Source organism: Pelecanus crispus, chromosome 10 (assembly GCF_030463565.1).
Source record: "Pelecanus crispus isolate bPelCri1 chromosome 10, bPelCri1.pri, whole genome shotgun sequence".
NCBI classification, from domain to species: Eukaryota; Metazoa; Chordata; class Aves; order Pelecaniformes; family Pelecanidae; genus Pelecanus; species Pelecanus crispus.
Genome location: NC_134652.1, coordinates 4,711,221 through 4,726,865, shown reverse-complemented (window position 1 = coordinate 4,726,865; position 15,645 = coordinate 4,711,221). Strand labels below are relative to the sequence as shown.

The 15,645-nt window shown below is 54.9% G+C and overlaps 1 protein-coding gene across 1 annotated transcript in view; it reads right to left on the bottom strand.

Moving 5' to 3' along the window:
* Window positions 1-356: 356 nt before the first annotated feature.
* Window positions 357-15,645, bottom strand: part of FAM53B (family with sequence similarity 53 member B) — a 34,615-nt gene continuing 19,326 nt past the window's right edge. The window contains exon 4 of the mRNA XM_075717877.1: window positions 357-686. Within this exon, the coding sequence (XP_075573992.1) occupies window positions 357-686 (330 nt within the window). The remainder of the gene's footprint in view (window positions 687-15,645) is intronic.

Here is a 15,645-nt window from a genome sequence, read left to right as displayed (position 1 = left end):
CCCGGGGGAGCGTGGCTGGCCCCGTCAGCTCCAACCCGACGTTGCCGAAAGCCGCCCACTTGCTAAACGCGGGATTTTGGGGACCCCTGCGCCTGGCTTCCCCAGTCGGACAGGCAGTTCCCCCCGACTAGCTGATCTCCGGCTACAGTAGTTACAAAGAATTTCAAGATTTACACACGCAAGCGCACGAATTGCTCTGAATACCTGATGAAATTTTGGCAAAGCTGCTTCGTCCCCTCCAGCTGGCAGGAGGGGAGCGGTGGCGGGACCCCGCAAACCCCGCGCTGGCAGCGGGGAGCCCTCCACGGCTCTGCTGGCAGCCCCCCGACCCCAGGGCGAGAGGACCCGCTCCCTCCTCAGTTGTTTTCTATCTGCTCGATGTCTATCTCGCCGTCCAGCTGGAAGAGGCTCTCGGCGCCCGGCCCGCCGCCCCGCCACGCCGCCCCGTCCTCCTCCTTCCCGCCACCCTCCTCCTCTTCCTCGCAGGAGAGGTCATCCCTGCTGGCCCGGCGCTCGTCGGCCCGCGAGCGCGGCGGCTCCGGCACCGGGGTGCAGGCGGGGGTCCTGCCCGGCATCACCTCCGGGGAGCGGGGGGCTGCGGTCCATGGCTGGGGGCCGGGGAGCCGCTGGGAGCCGTCCTCGGCCGCGGCGCTAAGGCAGGTAAGGCTGTTGAAAGTCTGGCGGTTCTGCAAAGGCAAGGGGAGAGAGGCAGCTGAGACGGGCGTGGGGACGGGGACCGGAGGGAATCCTGAAGCCGTGCTGCGCTAGAAGCTTCAGAAGAAGCAGCTGGAAGTCTAGAAGTCTTCTCTCTAGAAGCTGAGGGTCCCCCGGCCCCCCCAAAGCTGCGAGCCCCCCCATCCCCGCTGCAAGCCCCCACCTCCCCACCCATGGCAGCTCCTGCGCCTCTCCCATCCCTGCACCGGGCGATGGCATCAAAAACATCCCCGCCCCGGTCCGGATGAGCCCCATCACCACCTCCACCCCACACACCTCGTGGTCGCACGTGTAAGGCAGTGCAGAGCTGTTTTGCCAAAAATAAATGAGTATTTCCGACAACTCCATTTACTGAACTAGCTAAGAGAAACTTCAGCCCCTTCTTTAGGCAGCTGGAGCTCATGTGCTGCTAAACCCTCCGCTGCGATGGCTCATGGCCGTCCTCCCTCATCAAAGACCACGCGAGGTCAGTTCTCTGTCCCTCGTCTCTCTCATGAAGAGGCTCCGTGGCTGGCTGCCTTGGCCAGCAACTTGAGTTAGTTTAGGTAGTCAACGTCTTCCAAACGGTTTCAGACTCCGACAGTGGCGAGGAGCTCGCAGGCATTCAAAACCCTTCGCAGCAGAGCAGACACAACCTCTCGGAGATGCCGTCTGACCACAAGCGTGCTTACCTGACGGGGCATGCCTTCTACCCGAGTCGCTTTTTAAAGGAGCAAACTAAATCCTAACTAACAAATGCCAATGGAAATAACGTGGTCGTTCCCGCTGGCTGCGGGGCAGAGCACGTGCTCGGAGCAGGAGGAGAAGCGTGGAGCATCTCGGCGGCTCGTGCAAGCCTCTCGAGAGAGCCGGCGTGCAAGCGAGCGTGCGATGGTGCGCTCGCTTCTCGCACACCCGGCCCGGCCACGTCCCACCCGATGGGCCTAGATGTGCCTCCAATAAACCCCCGGGGGAAGGCAGCCCCAAGGCTGAAGATGCCCCCCGAAACCTCCGAAACCACACCAAAAAATAGGTATGAGCACAGGAGCTCCCCTCCTCCCTACGTTTGCCTTTCCTGACGTGGGATTTATGCGCAGTACGAAACCTGAAGCATATTTGCAATGAAGCAGGGCTCCGGGTTAGGAGATTCCTCGCTTCTAAAGATCCCTATCTCGGGGGAGGCTTTTTTTAGCATCAACTGAAAGCTCTGTGATAAGACCGCAGCATGGGTGCATCACTTATATTTTGTCTGAAGGCTGTAGGAGATGGGCACGTGAAGAAAAACTACTCTAAAGGGGAAAAACTCCACTCCGTGATAAGGAGCTCGCATCTCGGTGGAAATATGGATCAGGTGGGATTCCCCGGAGGCTTCACCAGTGCCTGGCATCAGTCAGTATTTTCTTGAACAAGTCAGTATTTTTCTTTTCTTGGCAGGGTTAAATCTGCAAAGACAGACGCTGAAGACAGCTCTTGAAGAGTCCGGAGCAGCAAGAAGCTGGTAAGTCCAAGGCAAGGTGACCTCCGAGAAACAGTTTAGGAACAGTGTGGTTTAGGCTGGAGACAGCAAGCGGAGGGTGTGGGAGGGTCTACTGTACTGTGTCTCCAACAATAAAGATCCTGGAGCACTGCTAAAGATTTACGGAAGCTGTAAAATCTCATCACCAGAACCCGTGAATATAGGTTAGACAAAATGTCGTTCAACTAACATGGATGTGGGGTCGCCTGGGGACAGCAGGAGGGTGGAGGAGAGCTCTTTGGGTCTCTTGCACTCATTCATCTGGGGGAAGGCAAACACCATGCTGTTCCCATCGCACCCTCTCGCCAAGAGCCTGGGCCAGACTTGAAGCCGGAGGAGCCCAGGAGAGTGCCGGTACGCGGCAGTCGCACGGTTCATGACCCAACACGTGGCCTGAAGATGCAGCCTTGCTCCAAACACCCCCGCCGACATCCCTGGGGAATTTATGCACATTTGCTTGAGGTTCTTTTTTTTCTTTCAAGTCCAGGTAAGCTGGGAGTAACACCACCAAAATAACTTACCCCAGGCTCTACAATGAAGCAAAATCAGCCCTTTACATATCCCCTGAGGGACGCAGTCAAAGCCCCACCTACTTCACACTCCAATAATTTCTTAAGAAATCCAAGATACTCGTGCTGAATTCGTACCCACTGACCACACGTTGCTGAGAGGCTTTGGGCACTGCGCTAAATGAGGTTTTAGGGTTTTTAGGTGAATGGTTGGACTGGATGATCTTAAAGGTCTTTTCCAACCTGAACGATCCTATGATTCTATTCTATGATTCGATGACTCGGTAAACCGAGTTGTTGCAGGAGATGACGCTGAGGCTGTTGTATCTGAAAGGAGAAGTTCCTGCTGCCCAAGGAGGAGTTGGCCGCTGCCCAAGCCGGGGGGGCTACATTTCACATGGCCTTCCACCTCTGAAACCTTCCAAAAAACCCACAAGGCCCAAGCCCGTGTGAAAAAACCAGGCATTTGCCCTCTAAAAATCCAACCGCACCCAGTTCCCACCTCATCCTTCTATTTTTTTAAATACAAGCCGTGCCTCTCCATGCGGTCTGTCTTTTAGGTGCTGAATGCGTAACAGCTTCAAGCAGAGATCTGCACATCGTGGTTAATGGACAACTTGTAATTACCACTGCACTTGGAGAAGGCCTGAGGACATAGGAGAAATATTCTCTAAGTACTTACAAAAATTTGCAAGCATATTTCCAACAGTGATTTAGGTACTTGAAAGCCTAAAGTCTCCTGAAAGTCAACAGCCCTCTCAGAAGTACAAATCCTTTCTATAAACAAAACTCTGGCACTTCAGAGAACGTTAATTTTCCTCCTTCTGCTAATCGAGCTCATCTCCTGGCTCCAGCACTGCCTTGGGCTCGGTACCCAGGCGCGGGCGTGCCGGGCTGCTGCGGGTGGGCGAGAGCATCCTGCGAGGATGGAAGATGCTCTACAGCGCTTCAGAGAACCAGACGGGCGATGCCTGTCACGATGAATGAAGGAGGATGCAACCTGGAGGGCAACTAAACAGGTCCACGGCACACTCTTCCCATCCAAATGAAAAGTGCTTCCAAGCTCGGACACGTCTTGGAGAACAGCCATGAATGTACTTGACTTCCAGGGAAATTCTGCATTTTATTGGACTTTGGCAAGGTAATCAAGCCAACAGCCTCATTTTCCCTGCTCAAATCCACACATGCTGCAACCCAACATTTTCCACATAAAGCCTTGAATCGTTCCAGGTAGTATTTTTACCTTCCCTGTAATGGGATGGAAAAACCCTTCTGACGGTCCCGCAGCTCCCAGGGCTGCAGCGGCTGCTCGCGGAGGAAGGCCACGTGCGGGTGCGGGAGGGGGCACTCCCTCTGACGCAGGTTTGCCGGCGCTCGGCTCGGAAAGCAAGTTTTCACAGGCACCAGCTGCCGCAAAATCCCACGCCTCACCTTCCCAGTGGCGGGGACGGCAGCCGCGCAGCCGGGGTCGGCGTTGTAAGGGGGCGGGGAGGGACATTTTGGGGAAGGGTCCCCCCCAAGATGGCGATAACCGAGCCAGCATCGCCTGCGCTGGCCGCGGAGCCGTGGCGGATCGGCCACGACCATCAATGCAGCGTCTGTTCTCAACCCGTCGGGAGTTTTCTGCTCATTTTTTATTTATTGGGTGACTTTAGCGCGCGCTGAAGTGCTGAGCTGGCAAAAGCGGGCAGTCAAGTCCTCTGCTGATCCCGGCCAAGGAGCAGTTCTGGTGGCACAATGCGGCGCTTGTTCCCCATGGCCAGGCAGCCCTGGGCCCCCTCCGAGCCCCCCACAACCTCGCCCTTCAGCGCCAGACCCAAAGGGGCAGCCGGCATCCCGGCTGCTGGTGATCTCAAGGAAACCACGGGAATCCAGACACCCTCCCGGATCTGACACGGGCGGCTTTTGGGAGATAGAATCATAGAATCATAGAATCGTCTAGGTTGGAAAAGACCTTTAAGATCATCCAGTCCAACCATTAACCTACACTACCAAGCCCACCTAAACCAATCAAGGGTAGACTAGACTAAACCATATCCCGAAGTGCCACATCTACCTGTTTTTTGAACACTTCCAGGGATGGGGACTCCATGCTTGTGACCATCCTGCCTTCACCCGGCGAGCATCGGTAACGGGCCTTCCACCCAAAACCCTTTTTGCTCGCAACCACGATAACCCGTTTCTGACCATGTAAGGTGCCGCTTTACCAGCCAGGTTAGCTCAGTTGCTTAGAGCACGGTGCTAATAACGCCAAGTGCACAGGTTCAATCCCTGCTTACTGCAGGGGGGTTGGGCTCGATGATCTCTCAAGGTCCCTTCCAACCCAAAGCATTCTATGATTCTATGATTCTATGATTCTACCTTCCCCCACCTCTCCCTGCAGCGATCCAACACGCCGGGCAATCCCCCAGGAAGAAAACGAGACGTTACTAAAGCAAGTGCCTGAAAAATCAATTTAAAAAGACAAATCAAGAAACCCCTGGCCACTCGGAACGAGCCACGGGGCTGCCAGCCGACGTCCAGAGCAAAGCCCTTGCGTGGTGGTGGCCAAACTCGGGCTCCGGCTCCTTCTCGCGGGGCTCTCGTGATGCTCCGCACCATGTGGGGACCGAGGCTAAAAGCCAGGAAGGCTGCGGGAACTGACTCCCCCCCCTACCCATCCTTTTCCGCAGGTTTTTCCTCCCCATGAGTGTGTGCCCCCATGGGAAATGGGGGCTGGAGGTCGGCAGCCCCGACAGCGAGCGAGCTGGAGATATCCCTCAGCAGCATTTCTTCGTATAACTCTTCCCCTTTTGAAACACCCGGCTGTGAGCTTTTCCCTGAAACGCGGCCCTGCAAACACGGCGGATCTGCTAGAATAAATATTAGCAGGACCGTGATCCCCGCCGTGATCACGGCTTTTGCGCAAACACTTTTTTTTTTTTTTTCCCCCACCCCGCCGGGCGATTGCCGCAATTTTCCTGGGGAAGGTGTCACGCTACAAGCTGTCAGCACCACCGGCCCTACCTACCAAGCTGTCATCGCCTCCCGTTAGCACACTGGGCTCCAGTTGCTTCACAAAGCTGAAAATAAGCTGGTGCCAGAAGGAAAGGGGGAAGCGGGCAGCGAGCGGTGCTGCCCCGCGCGGGGACGATGCGGCTCTGCCAGCCCTCCCCATCCAGCACCGGCCAGCAAAGTCACCTCTGCTGGGGGCTTCTCTGCCCAGCTCGGGTTTAAATTGCTTTCAGAGGCAAACATCTCCTGCAAAACACCTTCAGCCTGGCTTGTGACCTGCTGCTTTGGTCATCTGCATCATTTTGGGCTTAAGCTGCGCCAGGGGAGGTTTAGGTTGGAAATTAGGAAAAATTTCTTCACGGAAAGGGTGGTCAAGAATTGGAACAGGCTGCCCACAGAGGTGGTGGAGTCCCCATCCCTGGAAGTGTTCAAAAAACGGGCAGATGTGGCACTTCGGGACATGGTTTAGTCTACTCTACCGTTAATTGGCTTAGAGTAGACTTGGTAGTGTTAGGTTAATGGTTGGACTGGATGATCTTAAAGGGCTTTTCCAACCTAGACGATTCTATGATTCTACGATTCTATGGTGAAGTCCTGGCCGGCATTCGTGTCACGGGAAGCGCTCATCCATGCTGCCAAGGACGGCTGGGTGCTTGCAACTACAGAATGCGTTTCCTTTGCTTTTAAAGCTCTACAGAACTTCAGCATCACAGCCGCTGCCATCCGGGCCAGGCACATACACACACATACCTTGCTCGCCCCGATTTTTAAGGCACCCACAATCTTCTCCAGCTCCAGCCCCACCCTGGCGCTCCCGAGGTCGTCTTCCCGGTGAGCGGGAAGGGGAGGAAGGGAGATGGGGAGGGAGCTGCACCGGGCAGAGCAAGGAGGGACTTCAGGGACTGCTCAGCCCTGAGGCTGGAATACCCAACCTCTCCTCTTCATAACCACGAGCTGCATCTCAGGAGCTTTGCCAACAGCCCCGGGCTGCAGCGCAGGCGCCGGGGCCGCTCGCCGGCCGGGCACGTTAGCTCGCTGCGTGCCGCAGACAGATCTCACCGGCACCTCGCTCGCGGCTGGTCGGCCTCCCCAAAAAGCAGGAGACGTGGCCGTCTCCCCCCGAGCAGCGCTGGCGACCGCTGCCGCACGCGGCTCAGCAGCGCCGGCTTCCAAAATCAACACTGCCACGGCGGGGCGGGGAGCGTGGGTCTTGCGCCGAGCCTGTCCTCCCACAGAAAGAGCCTCTGAGCAAGGAATGAAGTGTCGGGAAAGAAATGGCTGAAATACCTGAGGAAGGAAAACACAGGAGGCACTTATGGGGTGTATGAAATGCAAACGGAGCTCGTGCGCCTGGTGCGGAGCCGGAGCTGGGTTATAGGCAGCGGTGCCACGTCAGGGAGCTCAAACTCATCCGCTAATTATTTTTTTTTTTAATTTTATCTATGGAGGCATTGAGTAATTTGCAGGTGCCCCTGCGCCCTTTGTCAGGCCGACGTGCCGCAGGGCCTGCCTGCAGCAGCGTTCCCTCTACGGAGGGGACGGCTCCCGGCGGGTACCACGAGGCTGCCCTTGTTTCCAGGGTCTGCTTTCCTGGCTCTTCCCCCCCTCATCCGCTGATGAAGAGGAATATTTACATAGCCCCAGTCCTAATTTTGCAATAACAACGGCGCTTAGATGGTGCTTTGGAAGTCTACAGCTTTAGCAGATAATTTTGCTTTTATTCTGTTTGGTGTGAAAAACAGCTTTCACGAGCAGGTTCAGAAATATCGATTATCCTACCGAGTCGCTTCACACCACGGTATTAAACAAACAAACCAAAAAAAAAAGCAAGAAGGAGGCTTTAAGTCATTAATACTAGCGCTGCGTTTGGATCCTGTAGAGTTAATTTGGGTTTACTCACAATTTTGCTCTTGTCTTTGGAGCTCTCTAGCTGCCCCAACAACAGTGAGGATTTTCAGTGCGTTTCCCCAAATGCAAAAAAAAAAAAAGCTGTTTTATCATCCACCGGTGGGAACCCCCCTGGTGCTACAGAGCCCCGGGGAGGTGCTGGAGAGACGTATCCCAGAAATCACGGAGAAATACAGCAAGCGTGGCTATGCATGGAATCAGAGAGCAGCGATGCTCGCCGGGGCTCGACCGCAGCATCCCGCAGGATCCTGCAACGCGGGGCTCGGTCCCAGCGCAGCCTCCCAGCCCGTTCCCATTCACAACGATAACTGGAGGAAATCCTCATTTCTTGCCAAGAGCAACTATTTTCCCTAACAGACACTGAACCCTTCGCTATGAGCTGGAGAAACCCATTCCCTCAGGCTGGTCGTTAGGCAGCCCCACAAGCGATTGCTGTGTATTTATTTCCCTCCAGGTTGTCCATCCCTCCTGTGCCCAGCCTTTTGCAGCCTCCCCAGCTTCTCCTCCGCATCCCAGGAGGGCAGGGGCTGCTCCCTGCCGCGGCAGAGCAGGGTGCTGCTGAGAGCCTAGCAGAGACGGCGGCATCGGGGCCGGGCTGCTCTCCCGGCGATGCTACGGCAACGCCACGGATTTAACTGGAGTGGTTCTGGCACGAGCAACGGTGAGCCTGAACCCGGCTCGTCCCCAGAGCTGGCAAAACTTCAGGGTTTGGAGGGATTGATCTTTGGAGAAATTCAGAGATGCTGGTATTTTGACTTGTCCCAAGTTAGGATGAAATAGCAGTAATATGGAATTTTTTTTTTTTCTTAAAACCACATTTTTTGAGAATCTCTGCCCTATACGATTTTCCTATTATTTGCATCATTTCCAGTACGGAAATAAGATTTCTATTCTACTATTGCGGTCTCACTTCATGCCCTAAATTACAAAGCAAGACCTTATAGAAATGAAAACCCAACTTCCAAAAATCTCTTAGTCAATTCCTTCAGCAAAATGCTTTCTGGAAACTCTCTCGATTCACCGACTCGGCCCATTTCAGTGGAAACCTGCTCCAGCGGAACACTTCCACCTGACTCCTGCTATCACCCACGTAGCGGTACCAGCCGATGCCCGGCACTACGTCCCACGCCAGCCTTGCCACCTGCACAGCGACGGCGTCACCGCACTGGCACCACCTCCCTGGCAGCGACACGAAGCCTTCATTCGCACCCGCGCTTCCATTGACACGCGCCCCAAAGTGCCCGAGACACGCAGGCGATTCCCCGTCGCGACAGTACCGGCGCAGCAGGACGCCGTGTCCGCCGCGCCGAGGAGGTGCGGAGCGGGACGGATCGCAGCGGTGCAGGATTGGGATGGCTGCCGGTGCGGAGCATCCCACAGCTTCAGCAGCGCCGTTAAAGAAACTCCCAGCGAGCAAAGGGATAAAATCGTATCGTGGATGAGCACAAATCCAGAATTGATGGAAAGGCAGCGCTGCGGGGTGTAAACCTGGGACATCGAACGCGAGGCAGGAGGTGCAAGGGTGCACCTAATCCCAAATTGTTCCCTGTGCCAGCATCTCACCTCCCGCAACACTTAGGGAGCAGGTTAGCGCACAGGGACTAATTCAAGGTGACAACGGTAGCCTGATTTTCCCCAGGCATCAAATTAAAGTTGGATTGGATCAAAAATGCAAGGGGGGGTAAATAACCTGGAGTCATATACCCATACCTGCTCCTAAGGAATCATTTCCGAAGTGGGTGCTCAACGGCTGGGATTGCCCCCTTCTCGGAGCATCTCCCCAGCCCGGGCACAGCCTCTGGCTTGGTTTTTCCAAGCTCAAGCTGGAACCTGGGATACCTCCCTCCGGAGAGGGCACCCGCAACGAGCAGCGGCGCGCGCGGTGATTTACGGTGCGCGGGCGGCACGCGGCAAGTCACCATCCCCCAAATAACATCCTCAAAGCGCTGAGCAAACCCCAATTGATCCCCACGCCTCGAACGCGAGGCGGGCGGCAGCCCCGTGATGAAAACAGGCGGAAAACCCAGGGAGCAAGTGATAAAACCACCCGAGCTGGACAGACGGAGCGCAGGACAGACCCCCCCCGTGTGATGCACGGGTGCTACCCGGGGCAGCTGAGGCCGCCTCGCACCACGGGCACCCGCGCCCGCCGTCGCAGCCAGCACCGCGGCCTCCTGCAAATTAAATGCAGACCTGAAGCACGCATCACTTTTCTGACAGTCTCCATTTCAGGCTAATCCTCAGCATCTTTCGCCTGAAAAGCAAACTGAACTGCCCTCCTGTTTTATTTCGTGCTGCTTGCTGAAATGCTGTGGGAGAGTTTCGCAAGGCAAGAGACTCCCACGTAACTTCTGACCGGCACTACTAACGTTTTGCGTTGAAAAAATATTTTCCGCAAAACCATCAGCTGCTCAGGAGGCCACGGCCACGATTCCCTGTGCCCCGAGGAGCTGTTCCCACTGCTGCGCTGGGCTTAGCCGCAGATCCGAAATCGGCACCCTGCTCCATCCTTTGAACGCCTCCGACATCCTCCGGCAGCAGAAAATGTGATCCACGAAGCACCTTCGAGGGGGGAAAAACCCGACCACCGTCTGCCAATCCGGCCACCGCTGCATTCACCTGAACCGTGGGAGGGAGCAGCAAGCCTGGAAATCTCCTGGAGTGCTGGGGTTTAGGTGTTTTTTTTACAAACAGCGCGAACAACTGCTTTTGGCTGCCGCTTTTGAGCATGTCCATGCATTCAAGGATGAATCTCGGTGCTTTACCGAAGCCGTTCTTTGTGTCCACATAGTGTACGAGCCCGGGCACCGGAGGGTTAAAGAGCATGTGGTGAATCTTCGCGTCTTCGGGATACAATCGGATTTTATGTGTGTTTGGGACGGACACTGCCAAGCTTTGTTTGTGTTTCCAGCCTTGTCCTCCCATGAGTGAACAAGGGGGCAACACCCGACCCCGCGTCCCTGGACCCCGCAGGAGGATGGAGCCGGGAGCAGGGGATGGAGCAAGGAGCAGGGATGGAGCCAGGAGCAGGGGATGGAGCGGGGAGCAGGGGATGGAGCGGGGAGCAGGGGATGGAGCCAGGAGCAGGGGATGGAGCTGGGGATGGAGCCAGGAGCAGGGGATGGAGCTGGAAGCAGGGAATGGAGCAAGGGATGGAGCTGGGAGCAGGGGATGGAGCCGGGAGCAGGGGATGGAGCTGGGGACAGGGGATGGAGCTGGGAGCAGGGGATGGAGCCAGGGATGGAGTTGGGAGCAGGGGATGGAGCCAGGAGCAGGGGATGGAGCTGGGAGCAGGGGATGGAGCTGGGAGCCGAGGATGGAGCCAGGAGCAGGGGATGGAGCAAGGGATGGAGCCAGGAGCAGGGGATGGAGCTGGGAGCAGGGGATGGAGCCAGGGATGGAGTTGGGAGCAGGGGATGGAGCCAGGAGCAGGGGATGGAGCTGGGAGCAGGGGATGGAGCTGGGAGCCGAGGATGGAGCCAGGAGCAGGGGATGGAGCAAGGGATGGAGCCAGGAGCAGGGGATGGAGCTGGGAGCAGGGGATGGAGCCAGGAGCAGGGGATGGAGCTGGGAGCTGGGGATGGAGCCAGGAGCAAGGGGTGAAGCTGGGAGCAGGGGATGGAGCTGGGAACCGAGGATGGAGCCGGGAGCAGGGGATGGAGCTGGGAGCAGGGGATGGAGCCAGGAGCAGGGGATGGAGCCGGGAGCAGGGGATGGAGCTGGGAGCAGGGGATGGAGCTGGGAGCAGGGGATGGAGCCGGGAGCAGGGGATGGAGCTGGGAGCAGGGGGTGGCAGGGCATGGTCCTCGGTACCGCTGGGCCCTCGGGCACTTGGATCCCCCTTGCCCGGACAAGGGATGCTGCTGGAGGAGCCCATCCATGCGCACAAGTCCCGACCCATGCTGGAAAAGTGATTTCATGGCAGAAAGTCCCACGTCCCTGGGCACAGCCCGTTCCTGCTTCCACGGCTGAATTTATTTTCAGCCCATTGTGTTGGTGAGTCACAGATTTGTAACTGGGGCAGATGGGACCATTTCGACTGTAAAGTCAAAACAATGGATGTCATTGCATTACACGTTATTGCTATTAAAAGCTCTGTCGGGTAACTAAAATAGAGCTTGCTACAATAAATCACCTCCTACAAGCACCCTCTGACTATACCGAAGTACCTTGCCTGAAATGGTTACTCCAGAGCGGCACCAACAAATCAGCCTTTTAGAGAGAGAGGGATCTTTTTTGTGTGCTACTGCTGGCAGCGATATGACCTGGTACCTAAGAGCAAGGTTTTATTGCTGTGGGTAGCACCCAAATTACATCCCACCTGAGTCAGCACGGCCTCGGGAGCTTATGGACAGGGGTAGGTGAAAAAATGCATTGCCTTCATTTTTCCATTTGGGAAACTGAGGCAGGGAAACCTGCCTGAAGGACATTTGCAGAGGAGGCAGGAGTGGAGCGTATGAGGTCCAGTCCAGCGCCATAACTTCAAAAGCATCCATTCCTCTTAACGCATTGCCCTCTATACATTAAAACGTATATGCACTCGGACCTGATAAAACTTTTAGACCAGGCCAATGTATGATGCCCAACAAAAGCTTTTGGTTTTAGCGCAGCATCGGGAAAAAACTGATGCAAAACGTCTCTGAAAGCAACGGAAATGTTTCAGGGGTGAAGTTCCTCGCAGCGTACGAGCATCCCCCCCGGCATCGCAGGCAGGAGGACGTCAGCAACGTGGGCTTGCGCCAGCGGGCAACCTCAACGAGTAGCACTCGGTCCACCCTGCCTCGGTGGACACCAGCCGAGACGAAGTTTGCTAGACTTCAACAAATACGGAGACTTGTTTGTCAAAGGAATAGGGAGGGAGAAAAACCCATTAGCAGCTCGTGCCAGGAGTAAACACCATTATGAACCTAATTTCCAATACTGACTTGAATTTTTTTCAACCACTTGTTGTTTTTAAATAAAAAAAAAAAATTACCGGGGCAATGAATGACGATGGCAGCACATGTAATAGTCTGACTAAAGTTAAATCCAGCCAGCCTCCGAGGTCCTCTGCGCCCTCCAAACCGAGGCATTTTCTTTTGATCCTGAACTGAAGGCTTTTTCCCACCAAGCCACAAATAGACCTTTGCAGGCGCTCGTTCGTGTTTATTTTATTTTAAAAAACACTGGGCCTTGGAAGCTGGAATCTGTCTCAGAAGTTACATCAATAGCAAACTATTTCCTGGGATACGACTGGAATTTAAAACCTCCAGTTTTTCGCCTGTCACTACCTTTTGCCAATATTTCCCACTGGCTCGAGTGGGTGCTGACGCCGACCGATATCGGTGCCGCCCCTCCTGCCCTCACCAGCAAGCCTGAAAGCTGCCAAAATTTAATCAGAAAATCTTCTCACGTGGAAATTTAGAGAATTTTACCCCTCGAGGAAAGAGCTGGGTGGTCAGAGAGGAGAGGCCACTTCTCTCATCCTGCAGTTTGAAACTTCTCCCCACTCAGCATCAAGACCAGCCCGAACCATTTCCGAGTTGGTGGGCTGTTCACTTCAGCTTTGGGAGCGTACAAGCTCCTTCAGGCATGGATCCTCATGGAAACTGCTGTTATTCCTTAGTTGGGAGGGGACAACAAGGCAGGGGACAGCCTGGCTCCCAACCATCAAAAGCATTACACACCCCACTCCTCTGGATCTCCAGCCCAGGTTGAAGCTGATTTTAATCCTGAAAACCACAAGAACCGCCATCCACGTTTCAGGAGGACGCTCTTGCAATTCCTGGTGCAGATGACTCCATCCCGCCAAGGCACGTGCTCCTTGGAGGACAGTGAGGTCACCCCATGAATGGTGCTGTCTGTCTAGGGCAGCCAGCGCACAACGTGAATAGTCCCGTTGTACCCGGCGCCAACGTCTCAGCACCCTTCCCGTAACAGGCGTCTCTCGGGCACAAAGTCTCCTCTATAACTCTTCCTTACCAAGCGCACCCAGTGCTTCATCCTCACCACCTGCTAAGCTGGTGTCCGCTCTCATCCAACCTTCACAGCCCACCCGCAGGGCGGACAGCTGTTCATGGTGAATTCATAACCACGAGAAGCTCTCCATAACCCTGGGGAGATGCACGGGCATATTGTATTTTAATTGCCTTAGTTGTTCTATAGCAGCTACTCTCTGTCCCATATCCTACATGCCATACTATAGAATAAGGAGGTTTACAGAGGAGGAGAAGTAGGTTGCCAGCTGTCTGGGACTCCTCAGCGTTTGTGGGTAGAACCCTTGCAGGAAAGTAAATGGATGTTAGAGAAAACTCAGGAGGAGAAGGCATCAGCAGTACTGTATTTGTTATGAGAGATGTAGCTCTTCAAACTGCCAACGCGTTGAGGGCTCACAGAGAAGCCCAAACCTTGTGGAGCCATCAGAAATGGGGCACAGATGCCACCCCCAAGTCTTCATTTCTGCCCAGTGCACAGACCCCAGCAGTGCACTTCCAACTGGCAGGAGCCGATCTCTGTCGTCACGCCTGACAATCACGGCCAGCGGTGCTATGGCTTACACGCCACAAAGACGTTTGTGCCTATCTTTCCACGGCAAGTTGGATTTCCAAACATTAGGAGACCATCCTCCACTTCCAGCCAGGGCTGCCCCTGCTTGGGGTTAGCGCTGCAGGGAACACGGCTGCGGTTGAACAAATATATTAAAAAAAAAAGAAAAAAATTTTATATATATATAAAAAAATGAGTCATGTAAAAAAACACCTGTAAAAAGGATAGCTGCGTTTGGAAATGTGTTAACACAAATTAAAATCTCTCGGTAACAACCATATCAAAATTTTACAAGGCAGGAAACAGAACGGGCAAGAGATAGCGGAGGGCTCGTTTTGTCATCGCCGGGGATGATTGCAAATTCTCATTCGGGGCGGCCGCTGGCGGTGTGACGGACACGTTACATCTCCCTTGCAAGCTCCCCAGAGCCCGTGTGAAGGAAAGCAAGCAGCTCAGCCAGCACGCACACGCCAACGTCAGGCTTGGCTCATGGCTCGCCTTCCCATAGATGACTCAGACAAGCCACCAAACCCAGCGCTCACGGTGCCGCAAGGCGTTTCGGCACGCAGCACCCCAAATCCTGCAGGAAATGTTGACGCAGAGATGTCAGAAAGCAGCGGACGCGGAGGCGGGAGATGGCAAGTCGCCAGGTCACCGCGCAGCAAGGTGCCCTTTGGAGAAGAACCGCACCAGACCATGGGAGAGGAAAACCCAAGCAGGTGTCTCTCCCCCACACAGCATCTCTGGCAGACTCTGGGATTTTTTTAGGAAATCCATTTGTCTCACCTAATACGCCCAGCCAGCTTCTCCTAGTGCCTTGCAAAGGGTGAAACCACCCATTCCTGCTGAAATCAGCCCAGCCGGGAGGATAGCTGGGGTCCAAGCCACCTCCTGTCGCTCTTGCAACACTGCTCATCTCCTGCATTTTTTAGGCGCACCCACACCAGAAAAAGCAAACCAGCTCTTTGAGAAACCTCCCATATTTTTTAGGCGCACCCGCATCAGAAAAAGCAAACCCGCTCTTTGAGAAACCTCCCAATTCATGGAAAAAATCTGATCCCAACCATTTGGCTTAGAGTAGACTTGGTAGTGTAGGTTAATGGTTGGACTGGATGATCTTAAAGGTCTTTTCCAACCTAAACGATTCTATGATTTCTGATTACATCCTGCTGCTACGGACACGGTCCCCGGAGCTGCAGGACGGCGAGCACTGCGCCTCGGAAGGAGACCACATTGCCACGAGATTAATTAACACGCTGTCAGAACAACTGCTGGGATTTCGGAGGTTGGATGTTGCCCTCCTTAGGCTCGCGCTTGACGTGGAAAAGGGGGAAAAAAAAAAAAGCTGAAGTTGGAAAGCAAGCCCCAGCCCTCCATCGAAATGAGAGGATGGTTGATGGTCTCATTTTAGGGGGCACAAGGGTGGTCGGAGAGGCCAGGCAGCTCCCCCCATACCCAAAACCTCCTCGCTTGGGGCAAAGGAGAGAAAGCGGCCCCTTG